Consider the following 19,965-nt stretch of genomic DNA (forward strand, 5'->3'; position numbering starts at 1 on the left):
CCCCTACCCCAATTGAGAGGCAAGCTGTTCTGAGACAATTCCAAATGTTGAGGCTGAAAGACCAAAAGCTAAACTACTTAGTTCTTAGCATCGCGGGTGGGTTTGCCTGTTGTTACCTTTTTTTTTTTTTGGTTTTTCCGAGACAGGGTTTCTCTGTGTAGTTTTGGTGCCTGTCTTGGATCTCGCTCTGTAGACCAGGCTGGCCTCGAACTCACAGAGATCTGCCTGGCTCAGCCTCCCGAGAGTGCTGGGATTAAAGGCGTGCACTACGGCTGCCCTGGCCTGTTGCTACTATTTTAATGCTAACTTAAGGGGCTGGAGAGATGGTTCAGTGATGGAGAGCACTGGCTGCTTGCTCTTCCAGAGGACCCGGGTTCAATTCCCAGCACCCACATTGATGGCTCACAACCACCTGTAACTCTAGTCTGATCTCCACAGGTACCAGGCATGCATGTGGCACACAGATGTATATACCGATCAAACATCAATGCATATAAAAAAATAATTAAAAATAAATATTCTTAATAAATCCTGATACCTATTCCTCTAGAGGTTCTCAACCTGTGGGTTGTGACCCCTTTGGGGTTGAACAATGCTCTCACAGGGGTCGCATATCAGATTATTGCATTATGATCCATAACAGTAGCAAATAAACAGTATCAACGAAAATCATTTTATGGTCGAGGTCACCACCACATGAGGAACTGTATTAAAGGGCCGCAGCAGCATTAGGAAGGTTGAGAACCACTGCTCTAGAGGACCTTGACTGAAACAGACACCGAGGAGGAAGCATCGTTTTATACCTTTGTATACCTTAGGTAGGTGGGTTTGGCCATTTTGGTCAAGCCCCAAAACACTATTGACATAAAGAGCAGGATCAGGTCAAATAGTCCACAGCAAGAAACAAGAGTCACCCACAGGTGTGACAGACACACACTCTCCCACAGGTGTGACAGACACACACCCTCCCCACAATGTGACTGACACTCTCCCATGAGTGTGACAGACACACACCTGTGGTGGTATTGTGTTCCCCCAAATATTGTGCACCCTAATAAACTTATCTGGGGTCAGAGACAGAAGAATAGCCACTAGATACAAAGGCTAGAAAATGGTGGCACTCACACCTTTAATCCTAGCATTCCAGAGGCAGAAATCCCTCTGGATCTCTGTGAGTTCAAGGACGCATTGGAAACGGCCAGGCATGGTGACACATGCCTTTAATCCTAGCATTCCAGAGGCAGAAATCCATCTGGTCAAGGATACAGACAAGCATTGTGACTCACGCCTTTAATCCCAGAAAGCAAGCCTTTAATCCCAGGGAGTGATGGTAGAGAGCAGAAAGGTATATAAGGCGTGAGGACCAGAAACTAGAAGCATTTGGCTGGTTAAGCTTTTAGGTTTTGAGCAGCACAGTTCAGCTGAGAGCCATTCGGAGATGAGGACACAGAGGCTTCCAGTCGGAGGAAACAAGATCAGCTGAGAAGTTGGCCAGGTGAGGTTAGCTGTGGCTTGTTCTGTCTCTCTGATCTTCCAGTGTTCACCCCAATAACTGGCCTCAGGTTTGATTTTATTAATAAGACTCTCTAAGATTCATGCTACACACACCCTCCCATGGGTGGGACAGACACACGCTCCCCTGCTGGACATTTACACTCATAAGCAGGAACACCGGAGGCCTCGCCACAGGCAAGGACCCCGACGTCTACTACAACAGTAATCTTCACCATGCAGATGACGCACACTGTCGCGAGGAGTGAGCAACACCAGCATCCACACTATGCTCCCATTACAGGTGTGAATGCCCGACACCACAGGTGTGAACACCCCATACCTCACCACAGGCTCAACTACTCGGCTCCCCTCCACATGGTGCAAACACCCCGTATCTTCACCACGGGTGTGAACACTCCAGGCACAAACGCCCCACAGAATCACCAGGGTGTGAATACCCTGCAGAATACCCCTGTACACTGACCACGGGCTCCCCATAGGTGTGAACACCATCTCTATGATACAAGTACCTGGTGGCTTCCCCACAGCCGCGAACACTGGATGCCCTCTGGTGGCACTCTACTTGGGGTCACCGTTCACTGCCGAGTGGTGACCTGAGGGGACATTCCCTTGACTCTTGGGGTCACCTGCTATGGTCCTTCGGCCCTGGCTCCTGCTGTCCGGTGAGAAGCAGAGTGGAAACTTTGTGACTTGAGTATGATTTGCTTTTTAATTGGAACAACATATGTAAATGACAGAATGCCGCCGTGCACAGATGGCGGCCACAGAATATGCATCAAGTCCATTCTGCCCAAGGAAGGGAGGAGGGAGGGTGCAGGGCTGTGTGCCGGCGCCCCTACCCCCCCAGTCCTGCGTGTCTGGGTCACCACCGCCTTGGCCGGCACACGCCTCTGGAACGGGAAGCAGAGACCAAAGCGCAGCAGCAGTAACACGGGTGAGTCCTTCCTTGTGTGAAACGTCTGAATTAACTCATTGAAGGTATCAAAAATATACCCTGTAAGCCAACACCATTTACACCTGCCTCCCCTCCCATCGCCACAGCGACGGCCGGGAACAGTCCAGTTCCTACAAACGTCCGTGCCCCGGGCCACGCCTGGACCCTTGTGCACCCACCTGGTCTTGATGGGCTCCCAGTCTTGTGGGCCGGGGGGGCCTTTGGGGGCTGCGATGATGGCACTGGGGCAGGAGAAGCTGGGAACGTCTGTCCAGAGCGCGAGCGAGCGGGCTGGGGGCGGGGCGGGGGGGGGCGGGGCCACAAGCTCAGCTTCGACTTTGGTTCCAAATGCGTGAAGGGGCGAGGCAGTGGCGTGGAGGTGACTGGTCATCCTGCGCTGGGTCCCCGCCGGCCCAGATGATCGCCGTGCCCCTCCGGGCCCGCTCTTCTCCCCTCCGGTCCACTCCCCTCTCGAGCACCAGGTAAACATCCCCTGAGTAAGGTCACTGCGCAGGGCCAGCCCAGGACGGGAGTCTTAGTTAAGGCTTTAGACAGGCAGGATGCCAGCGCTGGATGGACAGATGGGTGGACGGACGGATGGACGCGCAGGCAGACTCAGGGGCTCCTTCTCCGCAGTGGGGACAGTCGGCAGCTGCCTGCTCCATGCTGGGCTGCTTCTGCCTCGTGCGGGAACCTGGCCCCGCTCCCCTCCGGTCTGGAGTCACTCGCTGTCGGAGAGTGTCTCATACTGTGAACACAGCAGTGGCTTGGGCTCCTCGTCCCAGGCGTGGTGGGGACCGGCCAGGGCCCCGCTGCCTGCCGCAAGGCCGGGTGGGGGCGGGGAGGCCATGACGCCTGCCTGTAGCCGCATAATCAGAGGGTTGTAGGGGAACGGCGTGGACCCTGTGGGGAAGACGGGAGGGCTGGAGAAGGCTCTGCAGGCCGTGCGACCCCCCCAGGACCCTGTCTGTCACACTGACAGCCAGAGTCTGGGCCGCCTGGGCCAGCGCCAATCAACACTCCATCTCTGGAGGTTTCTCCAAACTGGCCCTCGCCTTCTACTGCCTTCTGCTTTCCCATCAAAACCCTTCCGGGCTCGACAGGCATGAAAGGAGGCCAGGCTCCCTCGCGTGAGCAGCCGGCATGGCCGGCTGTGCAGGGAGGACCCTCTGGTCTGTTGCTTCCCACACCCCTTCCTTGCTGGGTGGGGGACCAGGGAGCACCTTCCCCTGGGGAGCCGGGGTCACCCCGTGTCTACATCCCTACCCCGGCCGACACTCACCTGCAGATGAGGGCCGGTCCTCCCACACGCGGTTGGTGAGTGGTGTTCGGCGATTGCAGTCCCCTTCTGAGTGGACTGAGGAGACGGAAGGTGGCCGGTCTCCGGACCCCAGGCCTGGGGCTGGCGACTTGGCTTTTCGGCTGCTGGGTCTGCCAGAGACCTTGGCTTTCCCGACACCACCTGCAGGGGACCAAGCAAGGAGGGGCGGAGTTAGATGGTGCTGACGGAGGGCAAGGCACCCACACCAGCACTGAGGAGGGGCAGGGGGGTCGGGGGGATGACTTTGGCCTTGGGGAGCCACCTGCCTCCTAGGGCTCCAAGACAGAAAACTAGTGTGAGAAATCCTGAGCCAGGAGACTATCAGGAGTCCACCACCTGGCATGGGGAACAGAGGCACATTCCTGTGAGGGAGACTGATGACTAGTCTCCTAGGTGCCCCCACCAGGACTGTACCCCTTCATGAGAAGCATCAGATCTTGGCTGAATGACAGACATTGCCCAAGATGGCCCTGAAGGCCTCTGCTGAGAGGTCCAGACCCCGAGGCTGGCCCGACCCGAGAAGTGGACAGCAGAGCACCTCTGTGATGGTGCCCGGGCTTGGGAATGGCAACTGCTAAGACACTGGCAAAGTGGGAGCTGACCACGGGCTGCCTGACCCTTGAGGGGTCTCCCCCCAGCAGCCCTGTCCACGCAGCAGGGGAGGAGGGGGCGGGACGTGGGGTAGCAGTGTGAGCATGGGAGAAGCAGCAGTGCTGGGGGCGAGGGGGGCGCCCCCCCCCACAACACGGGGTGTCGGACCAGCTTCGGGTTAGCAAACTAGATGTCGGACAGGCACAAAAATAAGGTCACAGGCTCCCAAGCTCGAGGGGGGAGGTGAGAGGATTAACGACACCAGGTCGGGAGGGACACAGCCGGGCGGGCGGGCGGGGGCAGGCCTGCAGACCTGGCGAGGTGAGTGCGTGGTCACTCCGTCCGTCAGCAGTGGTTATGGGCATAGCGGCAGCGGGCAGACTGGCACTGGCATTCAGAGGGTTAAAAGCATTGGTGCCGAGCGGCGGGGGCTCTTCCCACTGATCATATTTACCCATGAGTGCCTTTCTAATAATGGCCTCTAGCCCCATGTTGGTGCTGGCATGTTCTTGCACCGCCTGGCTTCTACAGGTCATAAGGCCTGGGAGAGAGACAGACAGACGGACACACGGGGGGCCGGGGCCAGGGAGCCAGAGGGTCGCAAGAGAGAAAGAGGAGGGAGGAGAGAGAGAGAGACACAGTGAGCACACATCGGCAGAGCACCCTCCCCCCCTCCAGCCTGCCTCTCCGCCGGGTGCCGATGGGGGTTCCAGGGAGGGGGTCTGGGGCGGCTAGAGGGTCCCCAGCAAATCAGAAGCCCTCTGTGTACCCCAATCCCAGCTGAAGCTGTTTACTTAATTTTAACTACGAGTGGGTGGCCTAAGGAGACTGTCTGGACCACTGAGTCAAGCCAGAGCTCGGGGCTGAGGACAAGGAGGGGGAGGAGATAGAAACCCAGCCAAGGTCCTTCTGGTGGGTGGATTCTAGGAAGGGATGTGGGGAGGGAAGGTGACCAGAGGACTCCTGCTGTCCCCTTTTCCTCAAGGGGTCAGGGAGCTCATTTTGCCCGATCCCCCAAGCTGTGCTTGCCTCCCCTGGCCCATCTCTCCCCACAGGAGCCCGAGGAGAAAGGTGCAGAGCTGGGCACGAGGGTGCGGGGTCACAGCCATGCAGTTATGTGCGTGCAAGGACAGGGCAGCGCTAGACAGGCGAAGGCCACTCCAGCCCTGGCTGGCCCGGCCCCACGACAAGGAGAGAGGCCAAATCAACAAAGTGGCCTCAAGAGATGCTTGTTGTCTCCGCTGAGCCTCCGTGGACCCCGCCCCGAACTGTGCTCTGGGACTTCTTGCAAATGCCAGGCTGGGCATTATGTCTCTTCGGTGTTTCAGGATGCTTCCAGAACCTCTTGAGGGCCGGAGCCTGATGAGCAGGCCTGGAACCCCAGCTACTTAGGAGGATAGCAAGCTTGAGGCTAGCCTGGTCTACAGAGTGAGTTTAGTCCAACCAACGCTAGCCTGCACATAGACCTTAACTCAAAGAGGGTTGGACTGTCGCTCAGGGTCAGGACATTTGCTTGGTGAGTACAAGGTCCTCGCTTCCACCCCAAATACCAACAGAAGTCCTCCAAAGCCAGACCAACAAATAACAACCACTAAACCAAACCAACCCAACCTCACCCCAAGCCGAACAAACCAATCCAAAAAAAAAAAAAAAAACCCTCAAATCACCACCACCACCAAAACCACAAATATCAACAATTGCCACAGGCCATTCTGTGGTAACCCGTGAGCCTCCAGGCTGCCTGAGCCTTCTGAAAAACCACACGGCCCAACATGCTGGCAAGTCCCTGGTTTGTAAACTAGCCGGGCTCCTGAGGACGGCAGAGACAGTCAGCCTAGGCTCGTTTCTCTCCTTCCCTCGGGTCTCAGGCAAGCTTAGGGCCAAGGTAGCTTTGTTAGGGTTAAGCAAGTCATCAAGAAAAAGCTGAACTTCCAATGGAAAACACAATTAAAAAAAATAATGCAAATAAACAAGCCCCACCCACTCCTCCACATCCAGAGGACAGAGGAGGGGGACAGAGGGGAGCCCCCTGATGAGGTGTCACTCCTGGGCCTTGTCCCCAGGGTGGTGAGCTTGTGGCTCAATGGCCCTGGGCACAGGCATGACTCTCTCCATTTATCTCCGGCAGGGTATTTATTAGTGTCACAGGCTAGGCCTGGAAACACGTCTTTGAGAACTAACATTTAAGGGGAATTTATGAGTAGGTACACATGTGCGCGTGTGTACACATGAGACAACTAAGTTAGGCTTTAGCACAAACCACTGTATTACCCATGAATTTCTATATATACACACACCTGGTGTCTAGCACCTATGTCAAGATTTAGAACATTCTAGAAACATTTCTAACCACATTACTGCCTCGATCAAAGTTTCCTTCTGCCTGAGGCTAAGCAAAGTGTCCAGTATGTTTCTGGGCTTGTGACCTTCCCTGCCAGGCACCCCCGCTACCCTCAGTCCCGGCTTTGTGGTTCCTGTGGTCCTCTGGAAATGTCCCCAAGGTGTGTCTGGCCACCTTATTAGAGGACCCAAGGCTCCACACACGCACGAGAAAGGTCAGCAACCCTCCCTTGTTTCTCCGGCATAGAGTGCATGTCCCCACAGACACCCCTGCGCCTCACTCAATCCCAGTTCAGATGTCACCAAGTCCACTGGGTCCCACCCAGTTATTTTCCCACAGGGGCAGTACAATAATAACCATGGAGGCCCTGGCCAGGATCCTGGAGCTCCTCCAACCTCAAGACACTCTAAGTTCCAAGCACCATACAGAAAGCCTGCAATTTCTGCCACAAAACCGTCTTCCTGTTCTATATCAGCATTTGGTTTAGAAAAAGGCTGAAGCTCCCTGACGGCCTCCCCAGATGGAGACTTTAGTCTTCAATCCACCTGTTCACCCCTGGTGACACTCCCCAGCAAATGGGCAAGCGTTTCCAGGTGACGTGACAGCCACTGAGCACTTGAGGGACTCTGGCCTCGAACCTCAGAACCTCCTCCCGCGGGAGGACTCTAAGCAGTGGAGGCTGGCTGGCCTGTGCTGTCACTCTGGGTCCACTGAGGCCAGGAGGAGGGGCCTAACTTGAACTGGCTAAGATTCCTTGTCCCCAAGTCAGCAGTCGGGGAAGAGAGCTTGCTATGCGGACACGCAGGAGGGTTACCTGCTCCGGTGATGGCGGGCATGTTGAAGATTTCCGTCCCGGGCTGGCCAATATCTAGAGCGGGGGGACAAGGGACGAAAGGCTGAGCTCACAGGTCCTAGACCATCTGCAGCCCTGTACAGCCTGAGCTGGATGTCTGGGCACAACTGGGGACCTACTGAGCTCCAGGTTTATTCTGGCTGTTGGTCACCAGCCTAGTGCTGTGTTACCTGCAAGGGCTTCTACAGCCTAGCTCCAGAAGGGAACAGCCTTACCCACCTGTCCAAGCCACCCAGGAAGGGAACTGCCGGTGGGAGGGGACAGTGCATTCTCCTAAGGATCTGGTCCACGTGACCCTGAGCTAAGGACAAGAATCCTTGTCGACCCACACCAGTCATGGTAAAAAGGCACCACGTCTGTGGCACGAACCTGGAGCAATCAATGGGCTGTGTTCTAGGGTACCTGGATGTTTATACAGGTTTCACTGAGTGCCTACTGTGTGCAGGGTATCACTGTGGCACTACATGCTGAGCCAGTCAGTACCCACTGGCAATTCCTCCGGGGTGGGGTGTAGAGTATTAGCTCCCTCCCGGTGCCGGCCCCAGCTCTAGCCCCCGCTTACTGTATTCTGGCTCATTCCGGTTGTGGGTGTTGAGTTTCTTGTTGATCTCCTGTTTCTTAGACTTCACCATGGCGGAGTTACTCTCAGTCAGCTTACTGAAGAAGGCCGGCGGCTGGCTGGTGTTGCCTGGAGACTTGGAACCCATCCTGCAGGGAGCGTGAGACACCCGGGGTCAGCAGGCTGGGCACTTTGCTAGCAAGCCTTCAGCAAGAGAGCGCTCACCGCTTGGGTCACGGCGAGAAGCCAAAGACCATCCCAGGCCTGCTGGGGCCTGTACTCAGCCTTGGCTTGGGCTAGCCTGTGAACCTCCCAGTGTACTGTGAGTTGCCCCAAGGACCTCTTACAGCTAGCTCTGACACAAGAAGCCCCACGGACACACACTCCCTGAGGCTGGACGCCTGTCCCACCATGTCCCCGTCCACCCAACCCTGTCTGGTCCAGCTTATTCTTAAATCGCCAGCAAGTGACAGAACGGGACGGGCTGCTGCCACTGAAGCCCCTGGAAGGTGATTGGCCTCCGCGCTAGAGGTCTGAGGCCCTGGGTGGACATGGAACCGCCACCGCCACCTCGGGGCAGGGTTTGTGCCATGGGTACCTGGGCTCCCCCTGGTCCCCGTCCCGATACAGCAGTGGGTATGCAGCGCTCCGAGGGTGCCCTGGCTCAGTCATGCCCTCTGGTGGGGACACAGGTTCAATGCCGTCCTCGCTGTTGCCCAGGACTGATGTCTTGCTGGGCTCTGGGGACCTGATGGAGATAGCATCTCAGCCGAGGGTCGAGTTCTTCTTCCCGGCAGAGGGGACCCCCCCCCCTACCGCAGCGCTCCACTGTAAGGCTGGGCTCTGCACCTTTCCCTGTGACTGGCTGGATGGTGGCACCTGAGGTATGGAGGCCCCGGGGGGCTGCTGAGATGGGGCCATGGCAGGAGCTCTTTTGAAATAATCTAACACGCACGAGCTTTTGTTTATTTTGAGTCGGGGTCTTGCTGTGTAGTCCAGGCTGGCCTGAAACTCACAATCCTGCCTCTGCTTCCCCAGAGCTCCCTCTCCTGTGCTTAGAGAGGTGTGTGCCACGATGCCGCGCTGTCCAGGGTGGACATGTTGTGAACCCTGATGAGATGCCCATGCCAGGACCTCACTGTCCCCCAAAGATCCCGCTGCCTGTATCTGCGCCCCTCAAATCACACTCCTCTCAGACGCCTTGCTCTGCTCCTGAGCCCCAGGCCCAGCCAAGGGAAGAGTGTGTGTGCATGGTATAGGACGATAACTCACTTCTCTGTGCCTCCGTTTCCCCATCTGCTAAATGGGAGCGGTACATCTGACCCCTGGCTGAGTTGGTATTTATAGGGGACTGAGTTGACACTCACTTTGTGCTGGTTCTGGGACCTGGGTGAGCTTCCGATTCCCTGAAGATCAGTTTCCCATCAACCCAACGCCCTGCTGAGCTCACCCCACCCCACTGTCCCTCAGCCGGCACCTGATGTAGATGTGAGTACATCCTCACCTCTTGCCCCCTTCACTGTGGGGGGATCCCCGGGCTGGGGTGCCATGGTCGGGGGGTGGGAGGTAGAGGTCGCTAGGTGGGCGGCGGAGATCCAGGACAGGGCAGCTGGCTCCAGGGAAGGAGTAGAGAGGGGCGGGAAGGGGGCCGCTGAGCTGCTGTGGGTGGTGGCGTGTGTAGTCCTGCGTGATGACCTCCTGTGGAGAGGGGGCAGGTCAGGGGCCATCCTGCCAGAACCTTCCAAGTAGGGTAGGGCAGAACCCTGACCTGGGTAAACATCCCCATGTGCATCTTATGGGGATGGCCCCCAAAGGACTGGGTGTGGCGGCCAGAGAATGTCAGTTAACATCTGCCTGACTCCGGGACACGGTCACCCTCTTGTCCACTAGCTCTCCCAGCACCTGGGGCCAGAGGCACTTACACTGATGTGCTGAGCCAGGGTGACCACCCTCTGGTGACCTTTGATGCCTGGGGCGGTCTGGAGCAGTGGGCTGGACGAGGGCTGGCTCTCAGGCAACGGCCGCAGATGCGGGAGGTGGGCAGCCTCCGCACTGAGCTTCATGGGGCCTGAGGACACAACAGAGCGGTCAGGGGCCGAGGACAGCTGGGAGACGCGCCTCGGTTTCCCCACCGCTCCTCTCCCGGGTGTCACCTGGCTGCTTGTGCCGCAGTTCCCCTTCCAGGTGGCTCTTCTCCAGCTCTTCCAGTGGTTTGGGGAGCCCCTTGTCGTGGGCCAGGCTGGGTGAGCTCACGGGGCTAATGGGTTCCACCCCGTCGGGGCTGTAGCCAGCGCCACTGTGGTAACCTGGAACAAGCGGGTGGGGGTTAGCATGTGGCGTGGGCTTGAGTTGAGGTGCTGGATGTCTCCCAGCCAAGCCTCCTCACTGGCTGGGCTTCAAGATGGCAGGAAACGACCCCAGCCTAGGGGTGGCCAGAGAGGAGGGATGGCGAGGGATGGGAGGTCACAGACACTCCCAAAGGACTGTGGGGGTCTGGCATGGGCAGTGGGGGCTGGGTGAGGGAAATAGACTAGTGGTAGTGGAGAAATGGGGGGGGTGCATGTGTGCAGGGGTGGGGTGGGGTGGGGGCTCAGAATGGAGCAACACTTTGTCCCCTGCCTTGGCCTAGCACCAGCCCCTGACCCAGCACAGAGAAGCTTCCTTCTCTTTAGGTTGCATGCTGGCGTGGGAAGGAGAGGCGGACACCCAGCCTTCCGGGATAGCCTCCTCCCTCTTCTCTTCCACCTCACTCCCGGCCTTAACTTCCTCCACAGACAGTGGCAGCCCAGTCGGCTGGCAGCCCCCCCACATCCCCACCCCCCTATACGAAGGTGCAGGTAGGTGGTGGCGGGAGATGGGAGGCGCGGTCGGAGTCCAAACCACAGATCCATTCATTAAAAGAAAAAAGGCGAAAAAAATCCAAAAAGAAAAAAGAAAAAGGAAAAAAAAAAAAAAAAACTCATGATGGAAGGATGTGCGAACGATGAGGCGCCCGTGTGGGCTGGAGTCACCACAGCGTGCGAACTGACGAGGATGAGCTCAAAACAAAATACCAAAACCAACCAAAAAAGGGGGGAAAAATTAAAAGCAAAGATCTGAAAATATCTTTAGGCCACAGATGGGGTGGGCAGGCGGCGGGCCGGATGTCTTACCGTCGCCAGGGGAGTCGTTGGCCAGCGAACCTCCTTCTCGCGGCCCCCTTTCGTGAGCAATTTGACGCGTGATTATTGCGTCTATGAACGTGGCCGCTGTCAGGGTGGTCTTACCCAGAGAACGGAGTTCCAATTCCTGGATGGAAAAGGGTTTACTTTGAGTCTTTTCTCGGTGCAGATCTGAGGCCGAGGCAGGCGCCGGCGGGTCCGGACTGGCATGGTGGGGTGCAAGGCTCTTTGCTGGGGTGCGGGCGATGGCTGTGTGGCTGGAGCTGGGGGGTGCTAGGGATCGGGGCTCAGAGCTCTTGCTGGGTGAGGAGGCAGGCTCCCGGGCTGGGGGCTTGGCGAGGAAGGCATGACCAGTGTCCACACGGGGCCGCTCAGGCCGGGCAACCCGAGAGGTTTCCTTGGGTAGCAGGACGGGCTCCATGAGGGTAGGGTAGACCCCTTCAAGGGTGCCACCAAGTGGGCAGTGGGTGGCAGGTGGGAATGTGGCAGCTGGGCGGACAGGCGAAGAGGTGGAGGTGGACCTAGAAGGGAACAGAAAGGTTCAGAAAGTGCAGGCTGGAGGGAACGACTACCTCACCCCACTGGAGTCCCTGCTGCCTATGACTAACAACAGATGCTCATGTTCCCTGAGACTCCCAGAAGAATCCTGCTCTCCTGACTGACCTGTGCTGGCCCCATTCAGTTCCTCATGCCCACAGCTTTTCCCTGAGCCCTACCAGGTGCCCAGCACCATCCCAGACCCTGAAAATACAGCACCAGTTAAGGCAAGGGTCCCAGAGCTTCTTAGAGGACAACAACCCATACAGGAACGGACAGACTATTCTCTTTCCAAGGGCAGCTGCTGCCGCATGGCCAGATGTGACCGAGGTAAGCGAATAGAGGGCAGGAAACCCAAGCAGAGCCAGCAGGAGGCACTCCTAGGAGCTGGCACACAAAAGCCGAGGCTCTTAGCAGCCAAGAGCACATGAGCCGGGAGGCGTGGGGCTGACTTCAGGCAGAAGCCCGACAGCCCAGCACCAGCTCTGAAACCACGGTGGGCAGCACTGGCCCGGCCACCAGCCTTTAAGGTCCCTGTTCTGTTTTTTTTTCAAACTGGTACTCCTGGGCTTTACATACTAGTTACCACCCACTGACTCTCGCACCCACCCCATCATCCACCACCTGTCAGTCCATCCGTCAGTCCATCCATCCATCCATCCATCCATCCATCCATCCATCCATCCATCCATCCATCCATCCATCCACTCTTCCAACCATTCATCTACCCATCTGTTTATCCACTCATTTACCTACCCGTCTACCCCCCACCTTACACATCTGCAAACCCCCCACCCATCCATCCATCTGCTCACTTATCCATCATATCCATCCACCCATTCATCCATCCCCCATCCACCTTTTTATACATTTCAATTTATCCATCCATTATCTACCTACCCACTCACACACATGCCACCCAATTGCCCATCATTCACGCCCCCACTTATCTATCCACTCGTTCACCTATGTGTCTGTCTACTTGTCCATCCATCTACTCATCTATCGATCCATCTACTTATCTACCTACCCATCCGTCCATCCACGCATTTATCCATTCACCTAGCCACCCATTCATCTGCCTGCCCTCCAATCCATTCAGTCATCCCCCTGGCCCAGCCATCTGCCTACTTCCCCACATATCCACCCATCCACCCATCTGCCCGCCCATCAGCCATCCCTCCACCCCACCCCCCAGGCTAGCTGTCACTCACCTGTCTACACAAAGCATCCTCTACCCACCATCACCTGCCCAGCTGCCTGTGCCCCCCACCCTCCACCTGCCTTCACGCCACCTACCCACCCACTCTCTCTCAACGTTCTCGCCAATACATCCATCCACCCACCCACCCACCCTGCCGTCTGCTCAATCCTCTCCCCATCTGCCCATCCACGTAACCCCCTCCCACTCGGCACATCCGTCTGTGTACCCTCCCCCCAGGCTCGTTTCCCCCCGGTGCCAACCTGGCCCACCTCAGGACCGTGGGCGTGCCGGGTTCCACGGAGGTGACCACGCCCTTCATGCTCGTGTTGTGCAGCACACTGGGCCTCTGCTGCAAGGCGTCCTGGGTCCGGGGGGAGATGGGCGAGTGCTGGTGGGTGTGGGAGGCGGGGCGGCTGCTGCCCCCAGCCCCGCTGCTCTGCTCCGTACCTGGTGACAGGCCGCCGAGTCAGGGGGCAGGCCCGGGTGGCCCATGAGGACCTGGGGGTGGGGCGGGGTCTGGGGTGCCCTACCAGGTCTCCAGATGGGTGCATGCTCCACAGTCGTGGTAGACGTGAGGATGGACTTGTCTCGTTCTCGCTCACGGTCCCGTTCCCGTTCCCGCTCCGACGAGGACGTGGCAGTTGGTTTGGCCAGGTGAGTGGGGCCTCCTGGAAACGCCAAGGTCAGAGTCTGAGCTAGAGCCGGACGGGCCGGAATTTGCCTGCAGGGCATAAGGAGCGAGGCACAGACCCACCCACCCACTTGGCAGGCCCACCTGGGGACAGTGGCGAGCTGCTGTGGCGGCTGCTGAAGGGTGGGGGCGCCGTGGGGAGGTAGGCAAGGCGGTCGATGGCGGTGGCAGGGGTGCCTGGCGTTGGCGGCACCAGCACGGGCAGGTGTGGCACTTGGGACAGGTCGATGATGCCTGTGGGGAGTGGGGGGGGGGTCAGCTGTAGGTGACTGTCCCCAAAAGTGAAACCCGAGACCCTCCCTGGTGCCAAGCCTGGCCCCAGGCCCCTGGCCTGCAGTGTCTCCCAACCAGCATTTCTTCATCCCAAACACTGCCTTCCCCTTGCAGACAGCCCTGTCCCACAGTATCAGCTCCTTGCCTTCAGCCCTCACCCCCAGAGTGGCTTCAGGAGCCACACGGTCATCCCCGAACAAGCAGGCAAAGGGACCCAGGCTGTGCCAAGGCTCTAGGAATCAGTGCTCCCAACAGCCGCACACGCTTCTCTTTCTTTTTTGTTATTTGTATTGAGAGTGTCTCAGGTAGCCCAGGCTAGCCTCAAACTCTATGTAGCTGAGGATGGCCTTGAACTCCCGATCCTCCCGCTTCTACCTCCTGAGTTCTTAGAGGTGGGCGATAGCACACAAGGCCTAGCCTGTGTTCTGATCTCTTGGATGCCGAAAGATACCTCACACCAAGGACTCAGAACAGCAAGGAAAGGCCCATGTGGGAGACAGCAAGGTGCGCCTGCTCCTCACACAGTTGCTGGATGGGAACTGAGGCGCGAGGCACCTCCCCTCTTCCCCAAGGAGCCAGCATGTGCCACCTACTCCACGCAGCCAACGGGAGGCACCCAGTGGCAGCCACGTGGCCCGTTCGGCCCACCTTGCGTAGTGTCGGATGCATAGGGACACTAGTATCTTTTGCCCACAGCACAGGAAGGTACAGGACGAGGCTCTGGGGATGGGCACCGTCCTAGGCAACTCACCTCGTGGGCCAGCGGCGTAATTGAGGGCCAGCGAGGACTCTCTCGGTGACAGGCCCCTCAGCATATCGGCGCGCTGGGCCATGGCGGAGGCAGCGTTGTGGTGCATCTGCTGCGAGGTGATGTAGTCGTTGATGATGGTCTGGCGGTTCTCCAGGGCCGCAGTGTCAGGGTAGCCACGGATGAGGTAAGGCGGATACAGGTGCGGGTAGGCGGGGCTGGGGGCCAGGTGCCGAGGCAGGTAGTAGGCTGGGGAGGGAGGGAGGGTCAGGTGGCCCATGCCTGGTCTTCATGCTCCCCACCCACACGCCTCCCCAACGCACACACAGAGCTTAAGACTTGCTCCCTGATCATGTGGGGTATTTGCTGTCAATGCTTTGGGAAGCTTTCCCCGACATAATGCACTAAAATACAGATCCTGGCACCCTAACAAAGGAGGCCTTAAAAAGGCCCTACATCGTGGCACACACTGGAGCCTCATTTAACGCACTCGCAAGGCACAGGTGAGTCCCACAGGAAAAGCAGCCCACTGAGACACATGAAGCCCAGCCCAGGCCCTAGAATCTGCTAGTGATGGCAGCACTAAACCTATGCCCCGCTCTCCAGACCCTGACTGCCCCCCTCAAGCCACCACTGACCCCCAAGTCTACAGGCCCAGGGTACCCACCTGCATCCAGAGGGATGCCTCGGGGGATGGAGGTGGGGTCAAAGGCCAGCGGGATGTGGCCACGGTACAGGTCCACACCACTTACGCCCCGAAGCAAGTGCTCATAGGGGGAGATGGGGTGGGGGTGGTGCTCGGGCACGGTGCTGTGTGGGGACTTGGCGATTTCCCGGGGCGTCGACGTCAGCTTCCGGTCCTGGGACGCCTTGCTGGACAGAAGGCTGCCTGTGGAGACAAGCCACCGTGGCCTCAGCCTCAGTCTCAGGGCAGAGCCACTGGCCTACGCTGTCAGAAGGCCCAGAGTCTCCGGCCTCTCTGCTCCTTATGACAACATTAATTTACTCCATGATCACTGATCATTAATTCATTGCATCAGTCTGAATTAACCATAGACCAGCAGTTCCTATGATGAGAAGAGGGATCACCCCAAGAACAAAGCAGACAAGATCCCTGAACCCCAAGGAACCACTGTCACAGGCAGGAGATGGATGACAAGGTAGGGAACACATGGGCTTCAGGGAATTGTTGAATACCATCTCTCAATGTCACAGGATGTGGCTGGGGGTGACCATAGTCTCCCCAGGCCCTGACATCTGAACAGGGGGAAATGGGGTACCCAGGGGTTGCCTAGAAACAGAAGGGGGAGCCTTCTGGATGGAGGGCCAGCACACGCAAAGGCTGCATGTGTGGAAGGGAGCTGAGAAGGCAGAGGAAGTCAAGGAGAGGGTTGAGCTGAGAGAATCAGAGAAGCAGAATGGCGGAGGGGACCCCACATGGGTGCTCTGGACCACAGCGACAATACTGGGAAGATGTACGCTAGAGAGTGGGAACGCTTCACTGAAACTATTACTACTGTAATTTGTGTGTGTGTGCGTATGTGTGTGTGCATGAGTTAAGTGCACACGTGCCACAGTGTGTTTGTGTGCATGCATGTGTGTGTGTACACGAGTGTAAGTGCACACACACGTGCTATGGGGTGTGTGTGTGTGTGTGTGTGTGTGTGTGTACACGAGTGTAAATGCACATGTGCTATGGTGTGTGTGTGTGTGACAGAGACAGAGTGTGTCAGAAGACAATTTCAAAGGCCAGTCTTCACTTTCTGCCACGTCTGAGACAGGGACTGTCGTTCAGGGGCCGTGGCCTTCAGGACACTCTTCCATCCTACTGCGAAGCATGAGGATTACCGATGTGCGTGAGCGCGCACCAGTGACTTAGGTCCTCACGCTTGTGTGGCATGTCCTTGGCCACTGAGCCTGCTCCTCAGCCTTGACTTCAATGATTTAAAACATTTTGCTAAGAGGGAACGGAGGAGAACCTCTGTATGCAGTGTGGAGGCGGGGCAGCGGATGGATCGGCTGTGACAGGAGGCAGAGGCCAGGGTACCCGGCAGAGAGTGAGCTGTCCCCTCCCCACAACGGGCCACCTGTGGGAGCCTCCCTCCCTCACCTTCCTGAAGGCGTGGCGTGGGCTCCCGCGTGGTCACAGGTGAGCCGCGTGGTAGGTGGCTGGTGAAGGGTGCCCCGTGGTCTTCGTAGGCCAGTGGGCTTTGCCGTGGCTTGCCCAACTCGGGTACTACGACCGGGGCCCCACGTGTGATGGAGCCTCCCGCCCCACTGGCGGTCCCTGACCGGCTCTTTAGACTCTCCTCATAGCAGGCACGCTCCAGAGCCCGGGCGTCAGCCATCATGTCCAGTGGGTGCAGGGCCGGGAAAGGCCGGCCGGGGCTGCCGATGATGGAGCGCACATCGTGTTTCTTGGTGCCAGTGGACGGTGCCCCGGAGTCGTACTTGAGTGGCGTGCCCTGGGAAGAGGATGCAGGTCTATACTTGGCTGTCCAGCTCCGCCCTTCCGGTCCTTCTGCACAGGATGGGGCATCTCAAACCCCTTGGGCAGATGGACAGAGATCTCCACTAGGATATGATGTCCAATGGGCTGGGTGCCCTGCCTGCTTCAGCCTGCCTGCAGCCCCAGGGCCACGCACTGATCCAGGGGGGCCAGGGTGAGGCCAGCTGCGGGTGAACACAACCTTCCCCAGCCAGCGGGACCCCCACCCATCCTGCAACACTATGCAATTCCACAGCCAGGCGCACCTGTGACCCCGGGCTGTGGCTCCGGGTCCAGGACTGGCATTACATTCACAATCAGGTCTCAGAGGGCACCACAGAGAAGGGGACTGTACACTGGACATTGTGGAGAGGATCCCATGGCCTTAGTCAGGTTGGGGCACAGCTAGGCCCCAGATCTTAATTTCTACTCAGTGTTTTTGTTCTTGTTAAACGTCAAAACTTGGGGGTAGGGCATTAAGCCAGAGAATTGCTGTGTCTAGTTTGCCTCAAGCTTCCAATCCTCCTGACTCAGCCTCCCAAGTGCTGGGATTCAGGAGGGTCCAATATTTTGGTTACTGTCCTAAAAGAGGGGTGGCACCTTAATGTTCAAAAGGATTCTCTAGAACCATTCTGGTCCATCAGTGGGTGTCCCTGGCATCAGGTGACAGTCCCTCCCTAGATGCTATTGTCCAGCTGTTTTGTCTTTTTCTTCCCCGTCAAAGCCATGACCATGGGAGGGGACAGTGGCCCCGGGGTGGAACCAGGTCCCCGTAGAGCCTCTTAACGCACATGTGCGGGTAGAGATGTTGAGAGCAGCGAAGTGACAGAGTTAGGGACGCAAGACTTGGGTTTCGCAAATGCCATCAGTGACCCAGAGCATGTTGCTAACCTCTCTGGGCCTCAATTATGCACCCATGCAATGGGGTCAGTACGAGAACCGCCCTGGGCTTCTCGGTGCCCCAGCCCTCCTATGTGCTCCTGATACCTGGGTGATGGAACCCTCCTTGAGAGGCCGCGGGGCCAGGGGCAGCTCAGGCGTGCGGCGCAGCTCCTCCCGCGGGATCTCGTGGATCGAGCGGCCCGCCTCCTTCACAGTCGCTACCACACCCTCGTGAGCCGGCTTCAGCTTCAGGGGGCCCAGAGGGTCCAGGGGCCGGGTCTTGTAGGACTCAGTCAGGTCCCGCGGGGGCGGTGGGGGCGGCGGGGTGCCCTCTCGCTTCAAGAGCTTGGCCTCCCGACGTAAGTAGTCCTCCTGGGCCTCCACATATGACCGCGGGATTCCTGCCAGGCAAACAGCACTGACTCTCCACGGCCTGGGCCTGCTCAGCCTGGGGGGGCTCCCAGCAGTGACGCCGGGAGCTGGCCTGGCTGAGCTCAAATCCCCTTTTCCTGTGTGAACTTGGGTGTGCAAACTGACTTCTCTGAACCTGTGTCTTCGGATGAAGGGCGGACACAAACTGAAACCACATTGTGAAGCTCATCGCCAAGACTGAGCTAAACCGGTCTGAGCGAAGCAAGAAAAGTCCATGGATGGGGGGTGGGGGTGGGGGTCTCGCCCTCTGTTTCCAAATCCCTAGCCTATATTCGGCCTGGGGACAGAATCGCACCAAGGGGCGGGGGCTGGGGGCTGGGGGAGGGGAGCGTACCTTGTGTGATGGAGCCTCGGATGTGATGCTGCTCCTTGAGGTGAGGACTATGCTGCTCAGGGATGGCGCGGCCCATGAGTCCTGGGGAGGGCAGGGATGGCGTCACCGTATGGTGTCCGGGAGGGCCGGGGTCCACCAACAGCCGCCTCCACCATGACACGGGACCCAGAAAATCAGTGCCCCTTTCCCCGGGCCCCACCCTGCTCTAGGTCGAGCCTCAGTTTCTCTGTTAACGTTGGGCCAGCCACTGGCTGGCTCCCTCCAGGCGTGCCACGAGGCCACCTCCCTTCCCATTCCAGCCTGTGTGTCTCGGAGGCTCCTGGGACAGCGCCTGGCCCTCGTGGGCCACTGTAGCAGGACACTCACCCTCGATGCTGGCTGAGGTGATGGTCCTGCCCACCCGGCCCTCCATCATGTCGTAGGTGCGCTTAGGGGCGGCAGTCTCGTGGGGCGGGCCTGAGCTGCTCCTGCCGTCCTCCTTGGAGCACTGGGACACGGACATACCACCTGGGGGCCAGAAAGCACGTATAGTGTGGGGTGTCAGCAGGGTGCTGGCACCATAGGCATGGGGTTTGGCCCGCAAACGGGCAGAGCTGGAAGCAGGCCCTGCCATCCCACGGCTGGACGGCAGGGGGGCTGAGTTTGTGGGACCCTCAAACCAGCTCAGAATTGCTCTGGGCAGGAAGAGCAGGCTGGTGCCGCCCACTCTCATGTAGGTGGGTGTGCCTCTGTGCCCATGGGTCTATGCACATTAACCAAGTCTGAGTACACAGGGAAGCCCCATAAACGTCTGCGGATCTGCGTGTGCACATGTGTGTGAGCACCAGGCCCAAGGCCCACGTGAAGCTGTGTCACACTTGTGTCTCAGCGTGCTCGGCAGTGAGGAGCGTCGCTTTCCCTGGTAACCTGGACCTTTGAGACCTGGGAGACCACAAAGACAGGGCTGGCTGCTGGGGCTGGGGCGGACAGTGGGTGACACCCTGAACTGCCTCAGACCCATTGGACCCAGAGGGCACCCAAAGCTCCACACAGACAGGCTGGAAGGTCGCAATCTGAGCCTGTGGAGGCTCCCAAGTTGTGACTCTGGCTAGGACCTCCGTC

At 58.2% G+C, this 19,965-nt stretch overlaps 1 protein-coding gene across 31 annotated transcripts in view; it reads right to left on the reverse strand.

Moving 5' to 3' along the window:
• Positions 1 to 2,205: 2,205 nt before the first annotated feature.
• Ncor2 (nuclear receptor corepressor 2) overlaps positions 2,206 to 19,965 on the reverse strand; it is a 162,576-nt gene continuing 144,816 nt past the window's right edge. For 12 of the 31 annotated variants that reach the window (XM_076561252.1, XM_076561232.1, XM_076561235.1 and 9 more), the window contains 19 exons: positions 19,231 to 19,371; positions 18,865 to 18,945; positions 18,204 to 18,499; positions 16,839 to 17,193; positions 15,396 to 15,617; positions 14,732 to 14,977; positions 13,792 to 13,941; positions 13,547 to 13,684; positions 13,277 to 13,463; positions 11,267 to 11,796; positions 10,268 to 10,420; positions 10,037 to 10,182; positions 9,619 to 9,812; positions 8,713 to 8,862; positions 8,118 to 8,263; positions 7,517 to 7,570; positions 4,675 to 4,902; positions 3,732 to 3,911; positions 2,206 to 3,352 (listed from right to left, as the gene is read on the reverse strand). In XM_076561252.1, the coding sequence (XP_076417367.1) occupies positions 3,171 to 3,352; positions 3,732 to 3,911; positions 4,675 to 4,902; positions 7,517 to 7,570; positions 8,118 to 8,263; positions 8,713 to 8,862; positions 9,619 to 9,812; positions 10,037 to 10,182; positions 10,268 to 10,420; positions 11,267 to 11,796; positions 13,277 to 13,463; positions 13,547 to 13,684; positions 13,792 to 13,941; positions 14,732 to 14,977; positions 15,396 to 15,617; positions 16,839 to 17,193; positions 18,204 to 18,499; positions 18,865 to 18,945; positions 19,231 to 19,371 (3,779 nt within the window). In that variant the 3' untranslated portion in view covers positions 2,206 to 3,170. Of the gene's footprint in view, positions 3,353 to 3,731; positions 3,912 to 4,674; positions 4,903 to 7,516; positions 7,571 to 8,117; positions 8,264 to 8,712; positions 8,863 to 9,618; positions 9,813 to 10,036; positions 10,183 to 10,267; positions 10,421 to 11,266; positions 11,797 to 13,276; positions 13,685 to 13,791; positions 13,942 to 14,731; positions 14,978 to 15,395; positions 15,618 to 16,838; positions 17,194 to 18,203; positions 18,500 to 18,864; positions 18,946 to 19,230; positions 19,372 to 19,965 lie in introns of all 31 variants that reach the window. The other 19 variants (XM_076561254.1, XM_076561255.1, XM_076561244.1 and 16 more) reach the window with 11 other exon arrangements.

This window comes from Peromyscus maniculatus, chromosome 23 (assembly GCF_049852395.1).
Source record: "Peromyscus maniculatus bairdii isolate BWxNUB_F1_BW_parent chromosome 23, HU_Pman_BW_mat_3.1, whole genome shotgun sequence".
NCBI lineage: Eukaryota > Metazoa > Chordata > Mammalia > Rodentia > Cricetidae > Peromyscus > Peromyscus maniculatus.